Genomic DNA, 27,491 nt, shown 5'->3' with positions numbered 1-27,491 from the left:
TTAGGGAAATTTCCGGGAGTCTACAGGCGTTTACGGGGTCGAAAATCCCACTTTTCATGCAGTGTGCATATTGTTGCCCTATTGTTGGTTTGATTGCTTCTATTGTTCTCCTCATTTGTAAGTCGCTTTGAATAAAATGATTAAATGTAAATGTAAACTGATTTCTGCTGAGGTTAAATTCGCTTCCTTTGTCTTTCTGCAATAAACAGGAACATCATATGTATTATAGGAGAAATAAAAACACACAAAGCTCATATCCAACAGCTCCTACAACTTTTGTCTCTTGTAAATATTTTCTTATTGTCATATCTTTCAGAAAGGAGTTTGAGTTCAGACCGAATGCAATGATTGGATGAACATTTTTATTACATTTTTTTTTGTCCCAAGACTTCCACCGAAGATGTATGTACATTTGTTAGACCCCTTCTATTATTGATTGCTATCAGGATGTGAAGAAAGTTTCAACCAGCAACAAAAAGTGTTTATGAAAACCGTCTTGGGTTATGACTATAACCTTTGTTCCCTGAGAAGGGAACGAGACACTGTGTCGGAACGAATGAATTAATGAAATCCACCTCCAATCCTGATTGGTGCTGTGTCATGACGTAGTATGTGACGGCATACACTGAAGCTACAAAGGGATTGCCAGCACATAATACAAACAGCTTTTGCGATGAAGCAGGCGCTCCCAACGTGATGAGATGTGACGGGGAGACGCAGTGTCTCATTCCTTCTCAGGGAACAAGGGTTATAGTCATAACCCGAGACGTTCCCTTTCGAGGGAACTTGCACTGCGTCTGAACTACACTAGGGGAACGAATACCCACTATGCCACACCGTAATCATGCCCGTTCTAGTGTGAAGCTGGAACCCCAGGCACACTTAGGACGCAAGCATCCTGGCGCCAGACATCGTAGGTAGTTGCAGACTGTAGAAACGTATGAAGGTGTGCGGGGTGGCCCACCCGGCCGCCTCGCAGATCTCCTGAAGCGAGACTCCAGAAAGGAGGGCCACCGAGGAGGCCATGCCCCTGGTGGAATGAGCCCTCACGGCCATAGGTGAAGGCAAATTGCACTCCTGTTAAGCCGTGGCTATATCCTGTACAATCCAATTACTTATTGTCTGTTTTGAAGCAGTCAGCCCTTTCCTGGGTGAGCCAAAGCACACCAACAACTGGTCTGACTTCTTCCACTGCAAAGACTTCTCTAAGTAAATTCTTAGCGTTCTGACTGGGCAGAGCAAGTGAAGTCTCCCTGCTTCTGCCGTCACGTGAGGTGGGGGATGGAAGGCCTGAAAAACCACTGACCGTGTCACCCTCGATGGCACCTTGGGCACGTAGCCCGGTCTTGGATGTAAGATGGCCTTTAACTTCGCCAGGGTCAAACTCCAGGCAGATTGCCGTAACCGCCAAGGCCTGGAGGTCCCCCACTCTCCTCGGAGAAGTGACAGCAAGGAGAAAGGCCAACCTAAGGGTCAGGTTCTTGCCTCAGCTGACTTCAGTGGTTCAAAGGGGGCCTCAGCCAACCCCTCGAGCACCACCGCCAGATCCCAGGTTGGGACTCTGGAGGGAGTCGCAGGCCTCATCCTCCAAACCCCACGGAGGAAACGTATAACCAGATGGTGCTTCCCCAGAGGCCCATCTCCTACAGGCAAGTGGAAAGCCCCAATGGCAGCCACATACACCTTAAGTGTGGACCGGGTAAGACCGGCAGAGAACAACTTTGGAGGAACTCCAGCACTGAAGCCACTGGGCAGTTAACTGGGTCCACTTCATGCCAAGTTGAAAACACATTCCACTTTAGGCTGTACAACTTACTGGTGGAAGGAGCCCTGGAGCTGAGCAAGGTCTCGACAACATCTGCTGACAGGCCAGCCTCTAGGTACTGGGCCACCTCAGGGGCCAGACCCAGAGGTCCCACAACTCCAGCCGGGGGTGAAATAGTGCCCCCTGCCTGAGACAGCAGATCCCTCCTCAGAGGGACCTGCCATGGGAGACCGTCTAGCAGTGCTACAATGTCTGAGAACCATACTCGGTTCGGGTGCTACTAAGAGTAGGCTGAGCCCTTCTCGGCGGACCCGCTCCAAGACTCCCGGGAGCAGAGCGATCAGGGGAAATGCATACAGACGCAGCCTCAGCCACGTCTGCATCATGGTGTCCAAACCCTGCGGGGCTGGATGCCTGAGAGAAAACCACATTGGACAGTCAGTGAGGGAGGCATTGGTTGAAACGGTTTTCCGGCAATATGATGCTCCCAGCACTGGCCCCTGGGACAGAAACCAAGGTTTCTTCCATATGACGAGGGAACGAGGCATCTGTGCGTTACCCTGATCAAAAACTGCCCGCACCCTCAGGAGCTGACTGCATGCCTCGCACCCAAACAGCATCACATGCACACAGGTCGCGTGTGTCACTTTAATTGCAGACCCGTAATCTACACGCTGCCTCATCAACGCAAGATCGAGCCTTGCATTATGAAGTGGTGGGCTCTCGTTACAACTTCAACTGCCTCAATGCTGAGCATGTCTAATTCCTCAGAATCAGACAGCTCAAGCATCGGGTCCTCCATCCGAGGGAAGAAGCTGCAGCGTGGGCTTCCTCATGGGGAGGGAGAACAACGGAACTGTCAAACGAGGAAGGAGAAGATGCCTCAGCACTCTCAAGTTCCCTTAACAGACCCATCTGCGAGCCCCATGATCTGAGCTGCCACACTGCCTCAACAAACGCGGGACCAGCCATGGGGCTTGCGAGCCTGGCCGGCCTCCTTGAACACGGCCAGTCACAAGCACAGCACAGCACTCTAAGCGGCAGCTATTTCTTACCAGTATGGGCTGGCTGTGGGCAGCACAACATACGGAAGTCCCAGGGGTGGCCCCGGCCAATTAGAGGAGGGGGACAACACTGACCTGAGACGCAGAGGAGACTCTGCCGAGGGAAAGACACGGGCTCGCTGTAGGGAGCCGTACCGTGGAAGAATACACATATGGGACCGCCGTGGGGGTCACTACATGTGGAACCCAGCCTAACACAAGTTCCACCAATGCATACGAGTGTTAGACCTGGCGTCGAACGCTCCGCCACGTCCGACTGCCGTGGGTTGCGGAGGACTCAACAGGGTTCGCCGTTCCGGGGGAACTCGACTGGAGCAAAATAAGCGCACGCATCCGTCAACCATAGGGGAGGGAATGGCGCAGCAAGCCGACACTAGAACAGGCACTTCGGTGTTACTGACTATGGGAAGTGAGCACACAGGAAGATACCAGCTCTACACGGAGGCTATAGAATCTAGCGAACGTGTTAGGTGTCGCCCAGCCCGCAGCTCTACAAATATCTGTCAGCGAGGCGCCACGAGCCAGCGCCCAGGAAGAGGCAACATCCCTAGTGGAGTGGGCTCTTAACCCGAGCGGGCAGGGCACCTCTTGGGACTCATAAGCCAAGATGATGGCATCCACTATCCAGTGGGCCATCCTCTGCTTGGAGACAGCCTTTCCCTTCTGCTGTCCTCCGTAACAGACGAAGAGCTGCTCTGAGGTCCTGAAGCTTTGCGTTCTGTCCACGTAAGTCCGGAGAGCACGGACGGGACAGAGAAAAGCTAGGGCTGGGTCTGCTTCCTCCGAAGGTAGCGCTTGCAGGCTCACCACTTGGTCCCGGAAGGGAGTAGTGGGAACCTTGGGCACATACCCAGGCCGGGGTCTCATGATCACATGAGAGTTACCGGGCCCGAATTCCAGGCACGATTCGTCGACCGAAAATGCCTGCAGGTCCCCTACCCTCTTGATGGAGGCCAACGCAGTCAGGAGTATTGTCTTTAACGACAAGATTTTCAACTCAGCTGACTGCAGAGGCTCAAAGGGTTCTCTCTGTAGTGCAGTTAGCACCAGAGTTAAGTCCCAAGAGGGTATGGAGGGAGGATGAGGCGGATTAAGTCTCCTCGCCCCCCTTAGGAACCTGACGACCAGATCGTGCTTACCTAGAGATTTTCCATCTACTAGCTCATGATTAGCGGCGATAGCGGCAACATAGACTTTGAGAGTGGAGGGAGACAGCCGTCGCTCCAACCCATCTTGTAGAAAGGAAAGCACAGATCCGATCTAACATCTTCGGGGGTCTTCTCGGCGAAAAGAGCACCAATCGACGAACAGGTTCCACTTCAACGCATAGAGGCGCCTCGTAGAGGGGGCTCTAGCAGAAGTGATGGTGTGAACTACCGCTTGCGGTAGGTCACCAAGAACCTCTGCGTCCCGTCCAGGGACCAGACATGGAGTTTCCAGAGGTCTGGACGCGGGTGCCATAGGGTGCCCCGTCTCTGAGTCAGGAGTTCCTTCCTCAGAGGAATGGGCCAGGGAGGTGCTGTCGCAAGGAGCACTAGTTCCGGGAACCAAGTCCGGTTGGGCCAATACGGAGCGACCAACAGGACTTGCTCCTCGTCCTCCCTGACTATGCACAGTGTCTGCGCAAGAAGGCTCACTGGGGGAAACGCATACTTGCATTCTTCCCGGGGCCAGCTGTGGACCAGGGCATCCGACCCGACGGTTCCCTCGGTCAAGGAATAAAACCACTGACAGTGGGTCGTCTCTGGGGAGGCAAACAGGTCTACCTGTGCGGCCCCGAAACGACTCCAGATTAGCTGGACCGCCTGGGGATGGAGACGCCACTCTCCCGGAAGCACCGGCTGACGTGACAGCTCGTCGGCTGCACGATTGAGCAGGCCCGGAATGTGAATGGCACGAAGCGACCTCAGATGCTTCTGACTCCATAAGAGGAGATGGCGGGCGAGTTGTGACATGCGACGGGAGCGTAGACCACCCTGTTTGTTGATGTACGCTACGGCCGCAGTGTTGTCCGTCCGGACCAGAACGTGCTTGCCTCTGAGCGGCACTTCGAAGCGGCTGAGTGCAAGACGAACTGCTAACAACTCGAGGCAATTTATATGCCATTGCAGTTGAGGCCCCGTCCACAGACCCGAAACTGTAAGCGGGACCTCGGAGTCACTTGGACACGGATCCGCTGTGCTACGCCCATCTCGGGAGAAAAGAGATCCTCTGTGTGGGACAGAGTTTGCTCTTCTCCCACTTGACCCGAAGTCCCAACTGGCTGAGGTGACTGAGCACCTTGTCCCTGTGTTCGCAAAACTGCTCTCGCGACTGGGCAAGGATCAGCCAGTCGTCGAGGTAGTTGAGGATGCGAACGCCATGCTCTCGCATGGGAGCAATGGCAGCCTCCGCAACCTTCGTAAAGACGCGGGGCGACAGGGACAGGCTCGGTCTCCCTCATGTCAGCTAGGTTTTGCCAGAGATGACGCTCCTGGACCACAAGCGTGGACATCGCCTGACCAATGGCACGGGCAGTGACTTTCGTCGCCCGGAGGGCGAGGTCCATCGCCGTCCGGAGCTCCCGGAGGAGCTCTGAGTCAGGCCTACCCTCGTGCATGTCAAGGAGTGCTTGGGCCTGGTGGACCTGAAGCAGTGCCATGCCATGCAAGGCGGACGCAGCCTGTCCGCAAGCCTTGTAAGCCTTTCCAGTCAGACCGGAAGAGAACTTACAGGCTCGGGACGGGAGACGTTGGTCACCGCGCCAGTTAGAGGCGGTCGCCGGACACAGTTGCATCGCGACTGCGCGCTCCACTGCCGGGATCCTCACGTAACCCTTGGCTGGTCCGCCGTCGAGGGTAGTGAGGGGGGAGGAGCCACTCGGCCGGTTTCTGGCAGAAAAAGGTGCCGTCCACGACCTCGTGAGCTCCTCATGCACCTTCGGGAAGAAAGGTGTGATGGCTGGACGCTGAGAACCAGCGCGACCCGCCCCGAGGAACCAATCGTCCAACCTAGAGGGTTTGGGACACGGTGGAGGGTTCCACACGAGCCCTACCCTTTTGGCGGCCCAGGCAAGCATAGCAGCCATCTCGGGGTCTGGGACAGCAGTTGCCACTCTCCCAGAGGGAGGCAGTACAGCTGACCCTTCATCCTCCGAGGACTGAAACTCCCCCTCCGATGCAGCGATCGACATCGGTTCGTCTGCTGGAGCTCCAAAAGTCACCACTGGTCTCCCGTGGGAGGGTCCATCGGGTTCTCTCGGAGGCTCTACCGGCTGCGGAACCGAGGGATTAGGGGCCTGCGGAGTTTCACTCGGCGGGTTTGCCCTAAACGTGATCCTCAGATCACCCTGGCCATCCAAAGAAGTAGGTCTACCCGGGTTAGGGGTAGAACTAGTTCGTGGGATGGTTAAGGGGACTCCCCCAGCTCGGAGGGAGGAGAGTCTAGATCTAAGCTCCGAGATAGTCATGTTCCCGCAGTGGGAACATGAACTATCCACAAACGCCGCCTCAGCGTGCTGTTTGCCCAAACACGTGAGACAGCGATTGTGACCGTCAGCAGGCGACAGGGAACGACCGCATCCAGAAACGCACGGGTGGTATGACATCTTGAAAAAGACGCAGCGTCACCCGTGAAGCTCTTTTGTGAGGAAACGCGACAGCGCACGGGATTGTGAGCAGCCCGTGCCTGTACCCAGCAGGAAAAACGCCCAACCAGACCAACAGTGCTGTTGCTGTGAAAACAGCAGTTTTTCTCTGCTTGCAGAGGCAGCCGATGAGTCAGCGCGGATCCCGCTGAAGTGTGCCGTTCCTCCAACACGCGTCTCCTGGATTCTCCGGTCTTCTATACTTGTCTTGCTGATAGTAGCGATATACTCAAATAATATGAGAGTCCTCTTCATCTGCCGTTTGGCTCCGAAGTAAATGACAGTGAATGACATCTCGCTTCCTGTTTATACCCGCAGTGCGGGGCGGAGCGCGAGATGCAAATCTCGCACGCCAATTGTTCATTGGCCGGTTCTATATAGCTCGAAGCTGATAGGGGCTCCCAGAAGTGATCCCAATTCGTCGGTACGTCCGACTTACGTCGAACGTGACCGACTGAAAGGGAACTTGAGTTACGTAATAATATTACTTTTTCCAAGTAACTAGTAAAGTAACACATTACTTTTCAAATTTACAACAAAATATCTGAGTCTTTTTTTTTTCAAAAAAGTAATGCAAGTTACTTTTTCACATTCATTTGACTGACAGCTCTCCTGCCCCCATGTTGAGAAAAATAAGTGCTGAGGCGTTGTGTGTAAACATGATGGTTATTGTAGTTCTAGACTAAATATGAGCATTTATTTATCTCACTTGCACAATAAAGATTCTGTACTCCTCAAAATGAATGAAATCAGTCAAATGCAAAATCAGAGTACTATGCAAACCTCCAATAATTAAATGTTAAATAAAAAAACTATTGTTATGCATAATCTACCTTTATATATAATTTACCAATGTCTTGCTGCTGACCTTTGATGATGAAAATTACTAGATTTTTTGTTTTTATTGGTAAAACTTTTTTCTCCTGCATCCTATTCTACCATTATCCAGAATGGCAGCACAGCAGAGCTGAGCCCGCTACTATTCATGCGTGAATTTGCATTTTTACCTCAGCCTGGGGCTTATTATTTCAATTTTGGTATGAAGAGGTCATTACTGTTGCACAAAAATATAACTTTTTTGTTATAAACAAAAACAAAAACAAGCCCAGCCCAGGTGAGAAAAAGTAACGCAAAAATAACGTAACACATTACTTTTCTTAAAAAGTAACTAAGTAACTCAATTAATTACTTTTTAAGGGAGTAACGCAATATTGTAATGCATTACTTTTTAAAGTAACTTTCCCCAACACTGGTCATGACCGAGCACCAATGAGGATTGGAGGTTGATTTCATTCATGCTTCAGACGCTGAGACGCTGAGAGCAGCATTTAATGCAATTTAGACTGTATGTCTAATGTAATTTACTTGTTATTTATTTAGCTTGTTATCAGAAATAATCTACTCTAGAGGTAACTTATTCTGACTGTGTTTACACTCGGCATAAACATGCGAGCACCGTCCGTGATCATCTGTCAGTCAGGACATGGCGAGTTTACATTTGTTCACATCAAGTAGTCGCCATCTGGATAAATGATCGGATTTACGTTTCCCGCAAAATATTTAAATTACGTGCCTTTATCACGGAGTGCAAAACAACTTTCTCTTTGTCCTCTATTAATGGCAGTGCCCATAGACCATGGGATTTTTTGTGATGCATTCATATACAATCAATCTCAAATAGGGTACTGTTGTGTTGGGAAGTATATAACACTTAATTCATAGTAATGGCTTACTATAACACATGTAATGTGGAACTGCACCACTAGGGGCTCTATTGAGAAACTGTGTTGAGTAATAGAAAGAGAGAAGAATAAAGTTTGAGTTTTGGTTGTACACCGCATGGAGTGTGTTCTGTAAAATGGTGTGTTCTGTGAAATGGTGAGAACACCACAGGTACTTTATCTACAAGTTAACTTTCCCAACATTAATCTTATGTTATAAAACAAGGAAACATGTTATTCCGATGCTTTGCATGATTGAAGGCGAGCACGCAAGCATTTATATATACTGTACAGAAAACAGCATTACACGGTCTTTATAGGGTTAGTTCACCCCAAAATGTAAATTTTGTCATTATTACTCTCCCTCATGTCGTACCAAACCTGTAAGACCTTCGTTCATCTTCGCAACACAACTTAAGATATTTTTCTTCTCTACGATCTTACGGGTTAGGGTCGACATGAGGGTGAGTAATTAATGTATGTATTTACATTTTTGGGTGAACTAACCTTTTAAGGGGGGCGTTTCCCCCACTCTATATTGTAGTGATGGGAAGTTCGATTTTTTTCCGCGAACCGGTTCTTTCGGACAGTTCGTTTCAATGAACCGGATCAAAAAACCGGTTCACCAGTTCTTTGCGCTCAAACGTAATGACGTCATTACGCGATTACGTAATTACGTCTAAAGTCTATAGCGGGCTGGATAAACACTTTACTGACTTTTTATATATTTTATTTAATGTGTAATCATAACATCAGTCAGATAAAATATCATCATAATCTGATAAGTTTATTACAATTAAGGTTTACATCTAAATCATCCAAACACATGCAGTCAGTGATGCAAACGATCTACAGTTATAAAATCAATAAATCAGCCTTCATCAGTGCAGAAAACCATGATCCACTTACTATTTTTTTGTAATTAAATAAATACGGTTCGCCAGATTTTCCCCTCATTCATGTCCTCGGAGTCGTTTTACAGACACGCGCTCATATCAGCTGTTGTTCGTTTTTTTTTTTTTTTTTTTTTATTATGAATCTTAACAATACAAACAATATATACACAAAACTAGAGTCATTAATACAATGTTAACAGTTACAACACAAAAAGAAAAAAATAATAAACCAGGGGGAGGGGTTCAAATAAAGATATTAAATAAGGAGCATAATTGAATTGTTTTAGCAGCCTTCTTATTTTTTGAATCAAGAATGGAATTGATGTACTGTTCCGTCTCCTTACCAAAAGCAATAAAAGAGGGTTTAGAATTACTGAATTTAGCTTTGTGAATGTGATACTTCCCTAAAATGATCAATAGATTGATTAGGAATATTTCTTTATGTTTTTTATCTTTGTTACCATGGACACCAAACAGTACATTTTTCCAATACATAGCGAAATCAACCATAAGATTTGCAGTAATAAAACGTGACAGATCTTTCCAAAAGGTGACTGTATAGGGACACTGCCAAAACAAATGTACCATTGTTTCTGGACATATTCCACAAAAAGAACAGTTTACACAAATGTTAATCTTAAACCTAAGAAGATAATGCTTTTCAGGATAGTACCTATGTATGATTTTGAACGAAACTTCTCTTACTTTATTCGTCAGGAGGTATTTGTAAGGAAGGTTCCATATACTTCCCCAATTCAGGTTATCAACAAAATTAGACCAATAGGGAACAACATTAGGTATGTTGGTGACCTCTCTTTGGAATAGGGAGCGAATATTACGATTATTATTCCTTATTGTGGTTGCAAAACAAAGTTTACCAACAGAAGTCAACTTAGGGTCCAAAGCTGGAAGGCATTCAGGTTTTCCAGCCCCTTTAAGGAGAATTAAAATACCAGACGGGATGGCATCAATTACAATCGCAAATTCTCTTGGGGTAATTGGAATGCCAAAAGTATTAAGAAATTCAGAATAGTTTAATAATAATCCACTATCATTTATTAGCTGGGACACTAGAATTATGTTATTATTAAACCAGGTTTTATAGAATAAAGATTTATTTTTAAATTTAATAAGTCGATTATTCCAAATGAAGCACCTATGTGGGGAGAAATTATGTTTATAGATTAACGACCACGCTAAAAGCATTTGTTTATGAAATTTAGATAGAATTAAGGGAATTTTTTCTATTTTATAATCACATAAGAGTAAGAATTCTAGACCACCAACCTTAGAGAAGATATAGTTAGGTATAAAATTCCATATAGAAGTGGGATTTTTAAGATACTGGTTTATCCAATTAATTTTAAAAGTATTATTTAAGGTTGTGAAATCAAGCAAATTCAGGCCCCCATGATCAACAGTATTCATAATAACAGATTTTTTCACATAATGCGTCTTGTTTTTCCAGATAAAATTGAAAAGTAATTTGTCAACAGAATTACAGAACTTTTTGTTGACAAATAAGGGGATAGCTGCATATGAGAGACGGGATAAACCTTCTGCCTTTGTCAACAGAACTCGTCCTTTCAAGGATAAATCTCTCTGCAGCCATTGATTTAACTTTTTCTTTGTCTTATCACTAATCGCATTAAAGTTTATAGAGCATCTCTCCTCCTCATTTTTCGTTATAGTGATCCCTAGATATACAACCTTGTCTTTGACTGGTATGTCACAAATCTGGGAGGCGTCGCTTTCTTTAAGGGAGAAAAGTTCACACTTCTTCAAATTTAAGCAAAGTCCAGAAGCAGTTGAAAATGAATCTATTGTATCGATAGCAATTTGCACTTGATTGGCATCTTTTAAAAATAAAGTGGTATCATCCGCAAGTTGGGTGAGGATAACTTCTCTCTCTGCAATTGAAATTCCTCTTAAAGGGTTAGTTCACCCAAAAATGAAAATTCTGTCATTAATTACTCACCCTCACGTCGTTCGAGACCCGTAAGACCTCCGTTCATATTCGGAACACAAATGAAGATATTTTTGTTGAAAGCTGATGGCTGAGAAAGGCTTCAGATAGGCCTCCATTGGCATTCAGTACACTTATACTCCCAAGACGGATAAAAGGCACTCAAAACATCGTTACAAAGTCCATCTCACCACAGTGACTCTACAATAATCTTACGATGCGACGACAATAGTTTTTGTGCGCAAAAAAAATCAAAATAACACCTTTTTCCAACTTGTTACTGCCTTCCGTGTGTGCCTCCACGACGCATGCGCGAGAATATGACGCAGATCCGGCGTTCGGACAGATGACCCAGAAGTGATTTGTTTACAATCAGAGGAAGACGCGCGTATCTCAGCTGTTGAATTCTACATTGATCGTGCTTTAGGTCTCAGCGTAGTGCTCAAAATGGGGTTAGAGTGGCATTTCATGGATTCCCGAACCCCGGCGCTACGTCATATTCTCGCGCATGCGTCGTGGAGGCACACGCGGAAGGCAATAACAAGCTGGATAAAGGTGTTATTTTGATTTTTTTTTGCGCACAAAAACTATTGACGTCGCATCGTAAGATTATTGTAGAGTCACTGTGGTGAGATGGACTTTGTAACGACATTTTAAGTGCCTTTTATCGGTCTTGGGAGTATAAGTGTACTGAATGCCAATGGAGGCCTATCTGAAGCCTTTCTCAGCCATCAGCTTTCAACAAAAATATCTTCATTTGTGTTCCGAATATGAACGGAGGTCTTACGGGTGTCCAACGACATGAGGGTGAGTAATTAATGACAGAATTTTCATTTTTGGGTGAACTAACCCTTTAAACGACTATTTTTAATATGGGTGGAAAGAAGTTGAGAGCATAAAATAAATAAATAGGGAGAGGCAGGGCAGCCTTGACGGATGCCTCTTTGCAACTCAAATCTAGGTGAAGTTCCATTTTTTAATCTAATAGAGCTATTACCTTTACAGTACATTGTTCTAACAGCTTTACAAAAAAAAATCACCAAATCCAAATTTCTCAATAGTCTGAAATATAAAATTATGCTCTACTGTGTCAAAAGCTTTGTAAAAATCTAAAAAAAAATATATAACTATCATCGGGACATAAAAAGGAATAATCAATTATATCTAATACGAGCCGAATATTGTTTGAGATGTGTCTTTTTCTCATGAATCCTGATTGGACTAAAACATTTTTTAATCGTCTTGCAATAATTGAGGCAAATATCTTATAGTCAGTATTTAATAGTGAAATAGGTCGCCAATTATCTATAAAGAGCGGATCCTTATTGGGTTTGGGGATTAGGGTAATTAAACCTTGAGACAGGGAGGTAAAGAGCCTTTTTCAACACTTTCTAATATTACTTCAAGTAAAAAGGGAGCTAGATCTTGTGCAAACGCCTGATAGAACTCTGTAAAATTAACAAATCTCCTGGGGTTGATGGCCTTTCTACAATGTTCAATTGCAAAAGTAATCTCCTGCAAGGTTATAGGGTCATCACAAAATTTCCTATCAACTTGAGAGATTGGAGTTACAGTGAGAGAGTTCAAGAAAGCAGTAGATGACTGATGGCAAAATTTAGATTTATATAAATTCCTATAGAAGTCCGCACAAAAAACAGCTATCTCCTTTGGATTATCAATTATAGTACCATTAATATTGAGTTGCTGGATTAAATTCCCTTTCCCATGATATTTCTCTAGGCCAAAAAAATAGGCAGAGTTCTGCTCCCCTTCTTCAATCCACCTTTTCCTTGACCTTATGAAGGCACCTTTTGCTTTATTGGAGAAGATTTCATTTAATTTAAGTTGTTCCGAAATTAAAGCTAGTCGCTCCTCCTCTGATATATCTGCCGGGTCCTTCTGGTAAAAGGCAACTATTTTAGAAACCACTCTTTCTTCCTCCAATTTACGATTTTTAGATAAGATACTACCATAATTCCTCAAGTATTGGCCAGTTTTAAACTTTAATAGTTCCCAATTGCTACCAAAAGCATCCTCGGACTTTGCTTTATTCCAGAATTTCAGTATTAGATTCTAAATGACTAGCTTAACTTTATCTTTTTGTAGAAGCGAACTGTTCAGTTTCCAATAAGCATTCCTGCACATTGTGGATGGGGCAGAATGCAAGGGTATAAAGATTGAGACTGCATTATGATCTGTTAGTGGGGTAGTAATGATATTAACTGATATTTTCTCAATATTAAAGTGATCAGAAACTAACAAATAGTCCAATCGTGAACGTTTGGTGGCACTTCTATTGCTCCAAGTAAAAGCACTTATGTTAGGGTTGTTGACTCTCCAAACATCTACTAAGTTAAATTTTTTCATAAATAAAATTAAATTATCATTTACTGTAGTGGAAGCACGAGGAGGCCAGCAGTCAATATTATGATCCAAAATCATATTAAAATCCCCTCCTATTACTATACCTGAATTTGGAAAGTTATTTAGCGCATTTTGTATATGCTTCTCTAAGGTTTCAAGCATTATATCATTCTCGTGGTTAGAATTATATCCATATACATTCATTACTATTAAAGTAAAATTCTCAATGGTTAATATTTGAAAAATAAAATGACCTGATACATCACTGACAGATAAAAGAATAGTCCCTGGAAAATTATATTTTAAAGTTACAACACCAGCCGAGCGTTCAGAGCCATGAGCCTGCCACAGAACATTTCCCCATTGGGAACTCCAAAATCTACTATCGTCTGGAACTGAGTGTGATTCTTGAATGAAACAAAGGTCAGATTTGTGCTGCTTGAGAAACAAAAATAACGCCTTGCGTTTGACAAGATCCCTTAACCCCCTGGCATTAAGAGTAATGATGGATAACGACGTATTAACAACAACTGATGAAAGAAAAACAAAATAAAATATAAAGTATGGAAAGTTAGAGTATAACCGTACTATTAAGGAGCTGCACCACTTAAACTAAGTAGAATGTGCATAGCAAAGCTTAATAAACTTTGAATAATAAGGAGATACCTACGTTCACAGTCGACAACTTAGTACAAACCAAGCTTTAATATCAAAAGCAATAACTTGAAATGCTACGAGCATTATAACTATGAGAACAAGCTATGATATTTGTTGACTTGTGAACTTCTTCAGATGAGGGTCATTGGGAAGCTCAACAACCGAGCATTAGAGATATTGTAGCTTAACTCGACTTAAGGCACATGTTGAGAGTTGTGACAACTACTGCAGTCAGGTATCTGGAAACAGTTCACGTTCGACGTACGTCGGAACTGACCGACGAATTGGGATCCCTACCAAAACGCCAGGGCACTGGCCCTTCCAGCGTCCTGCTTGAGCGCACTGGACCGTCTTAGATGGTACGGAAGTCAGGGCTCCAAGCAGGGAGGTCAGTCACTGCTGTTTCTGCAAGACCCACCCAGTGTGACTATTGGATAACGCTGGGAAAGCGTGCCCGTCTCGGGAGATGGTACGCTGCGGAGCCACGTCCTTCAGTAGAATACACATAAGGACTAACCTGGCAGGGTAGTGCAACATATGGCAGTCTCTGGGGTGGTTCCAGCCTGGTCCCAGGGGGGAAAGAACACGCCCAGAGACGACAGAGCGGGCTCTGTCAAGGGAAAGACACGGGGCTAGCCGAGTAGGGTAGCTGGTACCGTGGAAGAATACACATATGGGGTAGCCGTGAGGGGACCGCTACATATGGAACCCAGCCTACACACACGTTTCACAAGCATACGGGTGCAGGCCTGGCGTCAGACGGCCGCAACGTCTGGCACCGCAGGGGTGACGGAGGAGCTCGACAGGGTTAGCCGTTTCCGGGGAACACAACTGGAGAAAAATAGACGCACGTATCCGGCCCAGAGGGCGGAAGTGGCGTTGCAAGCCGACACTTAGAACGGGCACTTAGCGCTACTGGCCACTGGCCACTGGGGGCGAGGATGCGGGAAGATACCGGCTCTACACGGAGGCTATAGAATCTAGCGAACGTGTTAGGTGTCGCCCAGCCCGCAGCTCTACAATATCTGTCAGCGAGGCGCCTTGAGCCAGCGCCCAGGAAGAAGCAACACTCCTTGTTGAGTGTGCTCGCAACCCGAACGGGCAAGGCACGTCTTGGGACTGGTAAGCCAAGACGATAGCATCCACTATCCAGTGGGCCAACCTCTGCTTGGAGACAGCCTTTCCCTTCTGCTGGCCTCCGTAACAGACGAAGAGTTGCTCTGAGGTCCGAAAGCTTTGAGTCTGGTCGACGTAAGCGCGGAGAGCGCGGACGGGACATAACAAAGCCTGGGCTGGGTCTGCCTCCTCCGAAGGCAGCGCTTGCAGGTTCACTACCTGGTCCCGGAAGGGAGTGGTAGGAACCTTGGGCACGTATCCAGGCCGGGGTCTCAGGACAACGTGAGAGTTGGCCGGCCCGAATTCTAGGCACGATTCGTTGACCGAAAGTGCATGCAGGTCCCCTACCCTCTTGATGGAGGCCAATGCCGTCAGAAGCACTGTCTTCATTGACAGGATTTTAAGCTCCACAGACTGCAAAGGCTCAAAGGGAGGGCTCTGAAGTGCTCTGAGCACTAGAGCTAAGTCCCAAGAGGGTAACGAGTTTGGACGAGGAGGATTTAGCCTCCTCGCACCTCTGAGGAACCTGACGATTAAGTCGTGCTTTCCTACGGACTTACCTTCGACTGCGTCGTGATACGCCGCTATTGCTGCGACATACACTTTGAGGGTGGAGGGAGACAGCCTTCGCTCCAGCCCATCTTGCAGGAAAAAAAGCACGACACTAACCGAACACCTTCGGGGGTCTTCCCGGTGGGAAGAGCACCATTCAACGAACAGGTTCCACTTCAAAGCGTAGAGGCGCCTCGTAGAGGGGGCTCTAGCAGAAGAGATGGTGTCCACCACTGCCTGTGGTAGACCACCTAGAACCTCCGCGTACCGTCCAGGGACCAGACATGGAGTTTCCAGAGGTCTGGACGCGGGTGCCATAGAGTGCCCCGTCCCTGAGAAAGAAGGTCCCTCCTCAGGGGGATCGGCCAAGGAGGGGCTGTCACGAGGAGAGTTAATTCTGGGAACCAGGTCCGGTTGGGCCAGTAGGGCGCAACTAACAAGACCTGCTCCTCGTCCTCCCTGACTTTGCACAGGGTCTGTGCTAGAAGGCTCACTGGGGGAAACGCATATTTGCGCAGGTCCCGGGGCCAGCTGTGCGCCAGTGCATCCGTGCCGAGGGTGCCCCCGGTCAGGGAATAGTACCACTGGCAATGGGTCGAGTCCGGAGAGGCAAACAGGTCTACCTGTGCGGCTCCGAAGAGGTCTAATATCAGCTGGACCGCCTGGGGATGGAGTCGCCACTCCCCCGGAGGTGTCGACTGGCGAGAGAGCTCGTCGGCTGTCTGGTTCAGCGCACCTGGGATGTGAATGGCACGAAGCGACCTCAGATGCTTCTGACTCCAAAGGAGGAGGTGGCGGGCGAGTTGGAACATGCAACGGGAGCGTAGACCACCCTGACGGTTGATGTACGCAACGGCCGCAGTGCTGTCCGTACGGACCAGTACATGCTTGCCACGTAGCGGCCCCTTGAGGCGGCGCAGTGCCAAGTGTACCGCTAACAACTCGAGGCAATTGATATGCCAATGCAATTGAGGTCCCGTCCACAGACCTGAAACTGCATGCCCGTTGTACGTGGCCCCCCAGCCCGTGGAGGAGGCATCCGTGAAGAGCACAGCATGCCTGGACACTTGTTCTAAGGGCACCCCGGCCCGGAGAAACGAAGCGTCGGACCATGGGCTGAAAGTTTGGCGGCAGTAAGGAGTCACTGGGACCCGGTACTGGCCGCTCTGCCACGCCCACCTCGGGACTCGGCCATGGAGCCAGTGTTGAAGCGGTCTCATATGAAGCAATCCGAGCGGCGTTACCGCGGCTGCAGATGCCATATGCCCCAGGAGCCTCTGAAAAAATTTCAGTGGGACCGCCGTCCTGTTCTTGAACGAATTCAAGCAGTTCAACACCGACCGGACCCGCTCTTCCGTGAGGCGCGCAGTCTGGCTGACCGAATCCAGCTCCATACCGAGATAAGAGATCCTCTGCGTGGGACAGAGTTTGCTCTTCTCTCGGTTGACCCGAAGGCCCAACAGGCTGAGGTGACTGAGCACCATGTCCCTGTGTTCGCACAACTGCTCCCGAGACTGGGCGAGTATAAGCCAGTCGTCGAGATAGTTGAGGACGCGAACGCCGCGTTCTCTGAGCGGAACAATGGCTGCCTCTGCGACTTTCGTGAAGACGCGAGGCGACAGGGACAGCCCGAAGGGCAAGACTTTGTACTGATATGCCTTCCCCTCGAACGCAAAACGTAGGAACGGTCTGTGTCGAGGAAGGATAGAGACATGAAAGTACGCGTCCTTCAGGTCGATCGCTGCGAACCAATCTTGGGGACGGATGCATTCGAAAATGCGTTTCTGCGTTAGCATCCGGAACGGGAGCTTGTACAGGGCCCGATTCAGGATACGCAGGTCCATGATTGGCCGTAACCCACCCCCTTTCTTGGGTACAATGAATACAATCGGCTGGAGGAACCGGCTCGACCGCGTCCTTCGCCAGTAGGACATCGATCTCTGACCGCAAGACCTGGGCATCGCTGCTCCGCACGGAGGTGAAGAGGATGCCCCTGTACTTGGGAGGCCGGCGAGCGAACTGAATCGCGTAGCCAAGTCTGATGGTACGGATGAGCCAGCGAGACGGCCTGGGGAGCTGAAGCCAAGCCCCCAGAGACCGTACAAGCGGGACCAACGGCACCACAGACGTACCCGGGGTGGGGCAGCGAAGTGGAATAGACAGACCCGACTCGGGAGGCCCGGAGGCGGCCCGGAGTGTTGTCTGAATATTCCAGGGTCGGGCAGAGTGTGGGTGAGAATGCCCGGGGGCGTTCTCGGTGCCCATACTGCTGCCTCCTGGCGAGGGGGAGAGGGGAGGAAAGGAGTGGCAAGGCCCGGGGGCGTCGCGCACTGCCAACCTGGCCCTCTTGGGGCCCAGGGAAAATAGAAACTGCTCTTTTATTGAAAATGTGGGTACCGCTGGACTCCGGAGAGCCAGCGGCAGAGATGTTAAACCAGTCAGAGCCCCCCGGTCCTCCTCCGGGGGGTGGGAGAAGGATGCGGACATCATCTCCCTCAGAGCAGCTCCCGTCTTCCCTGGGCTGCCCGTCTCAGGGCCGCTTCCCCTTGCGCTTGCCGGCTGGTTTAGCGGGGCCCTGAGCGGGTTGGGCGCCTCCCTTACGTCCGGCACCCTGCTTTCCCGGTGGAGGCTGCTGCTTGGGTTTCGCAGGGGCGGAGGCGGACTCAGGGGGACGCCCTCGGCGACGAGCAGGCAGAGGTGCTGCCGATGACGACTGGGTGGAGGCAGCAGAGGGTCGTCGGGGCAGGATGTTTTTGATGGCCTCCGTCTGCTTCTGGGCCACCGAGAACTGCTGGGCGAAGCTCTCGATGGCGTCGCCGAAGAGGCCGGCCTGACAGACAGGGGCGTTGAGAAACCGGACCTTGTCGGAATCACGCATGTCTAACAGGTTCAGCCACAGGTGGCATTCCTGGACCACTAGTGTGGACATCGCCCGACCCAGGGAGCGTGCAGTGACTTTCGTCGCCCGGAGATCGAGGTCAGTCGCCGCACGCAGTTCCTGCATAACACCCTGGTCGGAACTACCCTCGTGCAATTCCTTTAGCGCTTTGGCCTGGTGGACCTGCAGGAGCGCCATGGCATGCAGAGATGATGCGGCTTCCCCGCAGGCGGTGTAAGCCCTGCCCGTGAGACCGGACGAGAACTTACACGCCCGGGAGGGGAGACGCGGGGCACCCCGCCAGTCTGCAGCGGTCTTGGGACACAGCTGCATCGCCACAGACCGCTCGACTGGGGGGATTCCCACGTAGCCCTTAGCCGCACCACCATCAAGGGTAGTGAGGACGGAGGAGTCAGTCGACCGTGAGCGAGCGTTGTAAGGCGCTACCCACGATTTTGTGATCTCCTGATGCACTTCCGGGAAGAAAGGAACCGGGGCGGGGCGCTGAGAACCAGCACGGGCCGTCCCGAGAAACCAATCGTCCAACCGCGAGGGTTCGGGACACGGTGGAGGGTTCCACTCGAGCCCGACACTCGCGGCGGCCCGGGAAAGCATAGCCGTAAGCTCTGGGTAGGACTCGGGCAACGCTGTCACACCCGAAGGGGGCAGCGCAGCCGAATCTTCATCCTCAGAGCCCATTAGCTCGTCCCCCGATGCTGCAATCGACAGCATGTCCTCAGCCGGAGCCCCAAAAGAAACGCCTGGGACCTCCCGGGGGAGGCCAGCGCGCTCTTCTGGAAGCTCCACCGGCGCAGCGGAGGGGGGAGGGGCCCGAGGAGCCATTTGACCCGTCGGGGAAGCCCTCACAGTAACCCTCAGGTCCCCACCAAGGCCATCAGCCAAAGTAGCAGCCCTCTGCTTTGCAGCGGGAGGACCACTAGATCGGGGGATGCGCAATGGTGCTCCGCCTCTTTCGAGGTAATGGAGTCTGGACCGTAAAACTGCGATGGTCATGTTCCCGCAATGGGAACATGAGTCATTCACGAACGCAGCCTCAGCGTGCTGAACGCCCAAACACGTGAGACAACGAACGTGACCGTCAGCTGGGGACAGATATCGACCGCATCCAGAAACACACGGTTTGAATGACATCTTGAAAAAGACACAGGGTCAAATCGTGTTGCTCTTTTAGAAAGTAAAACTGCTCTTTTATGTGCTGAAGCACTCAGGGAGATGACCGCGGCACCACACAGTACAAAGGTGCAAGCCTGTGTGTGCACTCAGAATGGGAAACGCCCAGCGAACCAACAGCTGATCTCCGTCTGAAGCGGCACTCGCTGACGCGCCGTCACACCCGCACTGGAAGCAGCAGATCCTCTCACGAGACTCGTCTTGGAAACACTCTTCGTCGAAACAGGAAGCATTCACTTGTTGGCTCCGAAGTAGAAAGCAATGATCAAGCATTCCACTTCCTTATTTATACCCGCGCTGCGGGGCGGTGCGTGGAATGCGTGGATCGCATGCCAATCTCCATTGGCTCGTTTTTAATACACTCGAAGTAGATTGGTCTCTGAGATCAGATCCCAATTCGTCGGTCAGTTCCGACGTACGTCGAACGTGACCGACTGAAAGGGAACAACAGTTTTCTTTAGCCCCTCAATCTTCAGAGTGTTGTTGGAAATCATTTTTTCCACATTTTTTTCCAGGGAGTCAATTCTCGTGTTGAAGATGACTGAGATTTTCTGCACAATACCTTCACTGTCTAGATCCACGGAGCGCTGCGCCTTCATTTTCTTTGGTGCCGGCGGTTTGGATGGAGTCGTGGAAGGGGTTATGGGAACAGGGGGGAAATCTGGGTCCCCGAGGGAAATCACAGGAACATCTGCCATGCAATAGTCGTGTATGTTGTTCACAAGCGGATTGTCCATCGATACCTGCATACTGCCGCAGATAAGAGATGCTGGCTAGCGAAGCTATTAGCCGAGGTTCCCCCACGTGTTGAAAAAGTGAGAAAACTATGCACTACACGCTTAATAATAAGATTACAAGGTGCACTTAACTCGGCATTAAGGTATCCCCATAAATATACTCTGCGTAGCTATGAATCTCTAAAATGCAAGCCTGAAGGTGAACAGCTCCGAAACGTAGGTGCGCTCACACCGCCATCTTGAACGGCCTAGCTGTTGTTCGTTGGGTTCAGAGAGACGCGTGCAGTCAGTCAGTCGCTCGACGCATGCTCAGTATCATCGGCTCATCGGTTCTCAATCGGACGTGTCCGAAATAAACAGTTCTCGATTCAGTGTACTGCTGATCCGAAAACTGCTGCAACCGGTTGCAACCGATTCTGACTCGAGAACGAGAACGAAATTGAGATTCGAGAACCGCCAGAGCGATTCAAAAGGAGTCGCTTGCTTCGCCTTCGCTGTAGTCTGATTAGGCTACGTCATTTTTTATCTTTATCCCCTTGGTTTACAAATTAAACAAAATTAGGCAGATTGTTTTTCTGAATTCAAACCTACCCTTATAAGAGACGGTCAAGCTGCATATGGTAACTTAACCACTGTTTAAAATTGCCTTTTCACTTTGTTTTTGCTATATATATATATATATATAAATAAAGCACAATCATTTTTTTAATTTACAAACAACAGGCAATACCTGTTAAATATAGTGTGTAAGACAATTAAAGTGTGTAAGTGCACTTTTCCAGCAATTGTTCTTTTTTAAAATGTGTGTATTATTTGAACACTTTAATTCATTTTTATTAAAACATTGTTTATTTAATACTAACCCTATGTGTCATCATTAACTATAATTACACATAAACATTAATCTTTTAAATAAATAAATACTTCAATCACAAATAGTCAATCATGCTCATACAGTGATAAGACAGTAATGAACTTGAAAATGATGAAAACATATTTCCACTATGTTTTATATTAAAACACGTCTCGATGTTCAACAAAACTTGCTTTTCGTTCTCTTGAAAAATTACACGCATGCTCAGTCAGTATTAGTTCATCGGTTCTCAAATCGGACACGTCCGAAATAAACAGTTCTCGGTTAGTGTACTGGTGATCCGAAAACCGCTGCAACCGATTCTTGACTCGAGAACGAGAACTGCGACAGACCAGTCCGCGTAGTACGTTCTCGATTCAGTGTACTGGTGATCCGAAAACCGCTGCAACCGGTTGCAAACCGATTCTTGACTCGAGAACGAGAACTGACAGGCTGTGTAGGCTACGGTAGTTCGTGTATGCTGCGCATGCTCAGTATCATCAGCTTCTGCTCGTCATCATCAGTTCTCTCTTACAATAGGTTAAGTGTATTGGAGTCACTGAATAACTCCAGGATGTTGGTTTATTTCCAGTCAGAGGGACAGTCAGACAAAGTGTTTAGACACACAACTTTATGAATTTGTGGATTAGTGCTTACTAGAGATGCGAACTGTTTAGAACGATTCAGTCCGATTTGGTGAACTGGTTCGACCGGTTCACTTAAAAGAACTGGTTCAAAAGAACGATTCGTTCGCGAACCGGACATCACTACTATATTGCAGACAGAAATGGGAGATTATTTATAATAAATTTGCTGAAACAATAAAAACATGTAAATTAAGATAATGCTGCCCAATTAAAATGAAAGATGATAGCGCATAAGAAAGATAATGCAGCCTCTGTTGTTGATTCTTTGCAGACGTCTACCGGAAGTTAAGTTTGGGCCACAAAAGCGTGAATGCGCAGTAACGTTTGTTTATGTTGTTGCCATTGAAACCGTCTTTATGTAAAATTATCTCTGTTTTGATTGGCCAACCAAATTAGTAACTTACTTCCAGGCTGCTGTTGGGTCTGATATATTTGGGCTGATATATTGAAGGCTGTTATTTCCTTCAATAACAGCATTTTTGCAAAGTTACCTTACATTGCTACAGATTTATAAAACAATCAGCAAACTTGCGTAAAAAATTATCTGAAATTACCTGCATGAAATTATCAGGGGCCATATTCCCAAAACTTCTTAAAGGTTAGTTCACCCAAAAATGAAAATAATGTAATTTATTACTCACCCTCATGCCGTTCCACACCTGTAAGACCTCCGTTCATCTTCGGAACACAAATAAAGATATTTTTGTTGAAATCCGAAGGCTCAGTGAGGCCTGCAAAGGCATCAATGTAATTGACACTCTCAAGAGCCATTAATGTTCTAAAAACATATTTAAATCAGTCCATGTGAGTACAGTGGTATATTTTTTGTGCCCCAAAAAAACTAAATAACGACTTATATAGTGATAACTGATTTCAAAACACTGCTTCATGAAGCTTCAGAGCGGAAACGAATCAGCGAGTCGAATCCTGATTTGGATCGCATGTCAAACCGCCAAACTGCTGAAATCACGTGACTTTGGTGCTCCAAACCGCTGAATCAACTCGCTGATTCGTTTCCATTCTGAAGCTTCATGAAGCAGTGTTTTGAAATCAGTTATCATATAAGTCGTTATTTAGGGGTTTTTTGGCGCACAAAAAATATTCTTGTCGCTACTGTAAAGCTATATTAAATTATTATGGGATCTCATACAATGCTTTCATAATCTTTATTTAATCTTTATTTTTAAAATGAACATATTTTAATGACAGTATATTTATTGAACAAAAATGTATTCTTTTATTTATCAAAATTAACCAAAAATAGTATAAACTTTGCTAAAGTGATTATTTTGAACAAGTATTAACTTTATTAAAAGCATTTTATTTTAGCTACATTTCTTTCTATAAATACTTTGTGCCTTTTGCCCCATGCTTGTGAGACTTTTACCCTTTTATACTTTTGTGTCTATTGATACAAGCAATTCATTATATCATGTATGTTACCACATTTAATTAATGGTATTTTTTTATTTTTTTAATCAATACCATTAAATTGACTGCCCTACTTTTCTTCAGACTTTTCCTGAAGCTTTGGAGCAGAAACGAATCAGCGAGTCGAATCCTGATTTGGATCGCGTGTCAAACCACCAAACTGCTGAAATCACGTGACTTTGGCGCTCCGAACCGCTGAATCGACTCGCTGATTCGTTTCCGCTCCGAAGCTTCATGAAGCAGTGTTTTGAAATCGGTTATCACTATATAAGTCGTTATTTAGTTTTTTGGGGGGCACAAAAAATATTCTCGTCGCTTTATAATATTAATATTGAACCACTGTACTCACATGGATGGATTTAAATATGTTTTTAGTACATTAATGGATCTTGAGAGTGTAAATTACATTGGTGCCTATGCAGGCCTCACTGAGCCTTCGGATTTCAACAAAAATATCTTAATTTGTGTTCCGAAGATGAACGGAGGTCTTACGGGTGTGGAACTGCATGAGGGTGAGTAATAAATTACATTATTTTCATTTTTGGGTGAACTAACCCTTTAAGGCTAAAAGTAGCTCCTAACTTGCTGATTTAGGAGAAACTCTTAAAAATAATGGGCGTGTCAGTCCTAATTTTAGGACTCCTTAATTTTTTCTCTAAGAGTATTTCACAAAGCATTTTAAACAAATGAGTTAACTCAAAGAGTTAAAACAAATGAATTTGAAGATAATTTGCAGGTCAACCTTATCTATCTGAAGCATATATCTTAAGGCCCTTTTCATTTTTTAAAATGTTTTATTATTCATACCACAACATTAAATGTGGTATAGCAATTTTATATTTGGATACAACGGGACTAAAGGCTCCATGGGGTAAAAGGCTCCTTTGATTTGATTTTCCTCTAAACCACTAAACGGCACAAAAACTTGCCCCAACACTTTCCAAAGCATCCGCTTTTCAAGATGCACGTGGAAATTTGTCTGATCTTTGACGTGATCACAGGCAGAAGTTGATTGTGCACTAAAATGATCTAATATGTTTAAAAAAATAGATTTAACCCTCTGGGGTTCTTCATTTATGGGTCACACTCAGGACCTTCGGGTCAAAAATAACCCGTAGGGCGAGATTAAGATAAAAAAGATTTGAGTAAAATCAATGAAATATATTTTTGTTCAATAATATTTTTTCTTTTCTTTTTTGGTGTTTTGAGATAATTTTATGATTTATAATTAATATTTATGCAATAATTATGACCCATTTTTTCCCATTGAATATAATAATAAAAAATAAAAAAAATAAAAGAGGGGTGAATCTCTAAAACATCAAGAGTGCAAAACAGACAAAAAAACTCTCACACACACACACAAAAACACACGCACACAGAAATTAACGCGTGCCATTCCAAAAGCTCATTGTGTTTTTGTGTGTGTGTGTGTGAGTTTTTTTGTCTGTTTTGCACTCTTGATGTTTATATTTGTTATATGTTATATTTTGAGACAAATGTCTTAATGATTTTCAATATGGTAATTTAAAAGCAACAGTTTTTCAATAACAGAGTCTGTAAAAATATGTTTTTTGGGGTAAAAGGCACCCCTGCTGTCGGGGCTAAAGGCACAATAATTAACAGGATATTAAACAGCTGGCTGACTTTTCCATTTGTTGACATGACATGGTTAGATTTAGATGAAAAACATCATATCAAGTTGGGTGTCCACCTTAGAGATAATCACCATATTTATAATGGTCATATTTAAAAACAAATATGCATAATAAGCATATAATGAAATATCATATTTTGTTACTACTGTAAAGCTATATTAAATTATTATGGGATCTCATACAATGCTTTCATAATCTTTATTTAATCTTTATTTTTAAAATGAACATATTTTAATGACTGTATATTTATTGAACAAAAATGTATTCTTTTATTTATCAAAATAAACCAAAAATAGTATAAACTTTGCTAAAGTGATTCTTTGAACAAGTATTAACTTAGTCATTATTAAAAGCATTTTATTTTAGCTAAAAATGTTCTATAAATACTTTGTGCCTTTTGCCCCATGCTCGTGAGACTTTTATACTTTTGTGTATATTGATACAAGCAAATAATTTTTTGGTGCTCCTCTTGTGTAATGCATATTGTTATTTACCCTATTCTCACAAAGACCATTTTGTTTGCACTATGTAAGTGTGACTCTCACATTTTGTGTGTCTTCCTTAGCCTCTGCTGCTCCAAACCACTCTGGGACGACTCCGATATCACGAAAAACAAGGTGGGCCAAAGCAACTTTCGTTTTGAGCCACAGAACAGAGCTGTTGTTAGACCACAGGCAAATTTATTTATTTATTACTGCATTCATCTGCTCTGTTTTTATTCTTATTTTTCGTTCTTGTTTTGACATTATTCTGTTTGTCTGTCAGATATCAGTGAGTCCGTGGATGACAAAAGAATGAAGTTTAAGGTCTAATATACAGCAGTATGTCAGGTAATGTCATGAAATTCTAAAACTCATTACACACTTTAGCTCTGTTCCAAAACTTATACAGTCTGCATAGACAGTTTTCTTTGTGTCTCTGTTACGTTTTGTATGTGTACAGCACTGTATGTTCCGGGTTAGTTTGAACCAGAACACACATTCCGTTCCATTTAGCTAATGCACAAATTGAGTTTGAATTGAGAAGTATTTTTGGTAACATTTTTTTTTATATTTACTGTACATATCTTCGTATTTTTAATTTTCACTACATCCAGTATCACTTCAAGATCTTTGTGCTCACCAACCTCAAGATCTTTATGCTCACCAACCTCAAAAATCCCTAATCAAACCCTGCACATAAGTTAGCCCTCTATGGCATGGTGTTGCCCTCAGGCAACAAACTACCTTGTAGGATTTCACACCGCCCCTTTAACTTTTTTTAATAAAAAGTGTTTATATATAATATCACCTGACATGTCTGTTCAATTAAATGAGGGGCTGAAGTGGGTGTGACTTTTTGTTTGGGGGTGGAGCAGTCCTTTCATGAAGCAAAGCCACATGGGACACAGTGTCATCAATTGGTTAGATAAATATTACTTTTTAACATGTTTAAATTGAAATAACTTTATATATACAAATATATGCATGTGCATCAGTATGTAAATAAGTATGTTTGATTGTTTAAATATTTATTTTGTATTTATTTATATACTAAAACTGTGTTTTTTTGTTTGTGGCCTTTTTTTGGCAACACTGTGCAGTTAGACCACTTTTGTTCAGGCAGTATCATAGTGTTAGGACCATGGTGCATTCAAGCTGGGTTCAAGCTTCCACCTGGGAAGTTTGTTTTTACAAGTTCAGAAAACTCAAAGAATGTGCATTATGTGTGTCATTTATGTTTTATTATTATTATTAACACCAACCAGGCATAACATTATGACCCCCTCCCTAATATTATGTTGGTCCCGCTTTTGCTGCCAAAACAGCGCTGACCCATCGAGGCATGGACTCCTCTAGACCCCTGAAGTTGTGCTGTGGTATCTGGCACCAAGATGTTAGCAGCAGATCCTTTAAGTCCTGTAAGTTGCGAGGTGGGGCCTTCATAGATCAGACTTGTTTGTTCAGCACATCCCACAGATGCTCGATAGGATTGAGATCTGGGGAATTTGGAGGCCAAGTCAACACCTCAAACTCGTTGTGCTCCTCAAACCATTCCTGAACCATTTTTGCTTTGTGGAAGTGTGAAAGAGGCCACAGCCACAGGGAATACAGTTTCCATGAAAGAGTGTACATGGTCTCAACAATGCTTATGTAGGTGGTACTGGTCAGAGTAACATCCACATGGATGGCAGGACCCAAGGTTTCCCAGCAGAACATTGCCTTCTTCCCATAGTGCATCCTGGTGCCATGTGTTCCCCAGGAAGTGACGCACACACACCCGGCCATCCACGTGATGTAAAAGAAAACGTGATTCATCAGACCAGGCCACCTGCTTCCATTGTTCCGTGGTCCAGTTCTGATGCTTACATGCCCACTGTTGGTGCTTTTG

The 27,491-nt window shown here is 45.9% G+C and overlaps 1 protein-coding gene across 1 annotated transcript in view; it reads left to right on the top strand.

Annotated features, from left to right (window-relative positions):
- thrb (thyroid hormone receptor beta) overlaps positions 1-27,491 on the top strand; it is a 403,412-nt gene that overhangs the window by 249,937 nt on the left and 125,984 nt on the right. The window contains exons 3-4 of the mRNA XM_079829346.1: positions 25,687-25,738; positions 25,887-25,951. Coding sequence (XP_079685472.1) covers positions 25,945-25,951 — 7 coding nt within the window. The 5' untranslated portion in view covers positions 25,687-25,738; positions 25,887-25,944. The remainder of the gene's footprint in view (positions 1-25,686; positions 25,739-25,886; positions 25,952-27,491) is intronic.

Source organism: Gobio gobio (assembly GCF_949357685.1).
Source record: "Gobio gobio genome assembly, chromosome: 11".
In the NCBI taxonomy this organism is placed as follows: domain Eukaryota; kingdom Metazoa; phylum Chordata; class Actinopteri; order Cypriniformes; family Gobionidae; genus Gobio; species Gobio gobio.
This window is presented reverse-complemented; position numbering and strand designations above follow the sequence as displayed.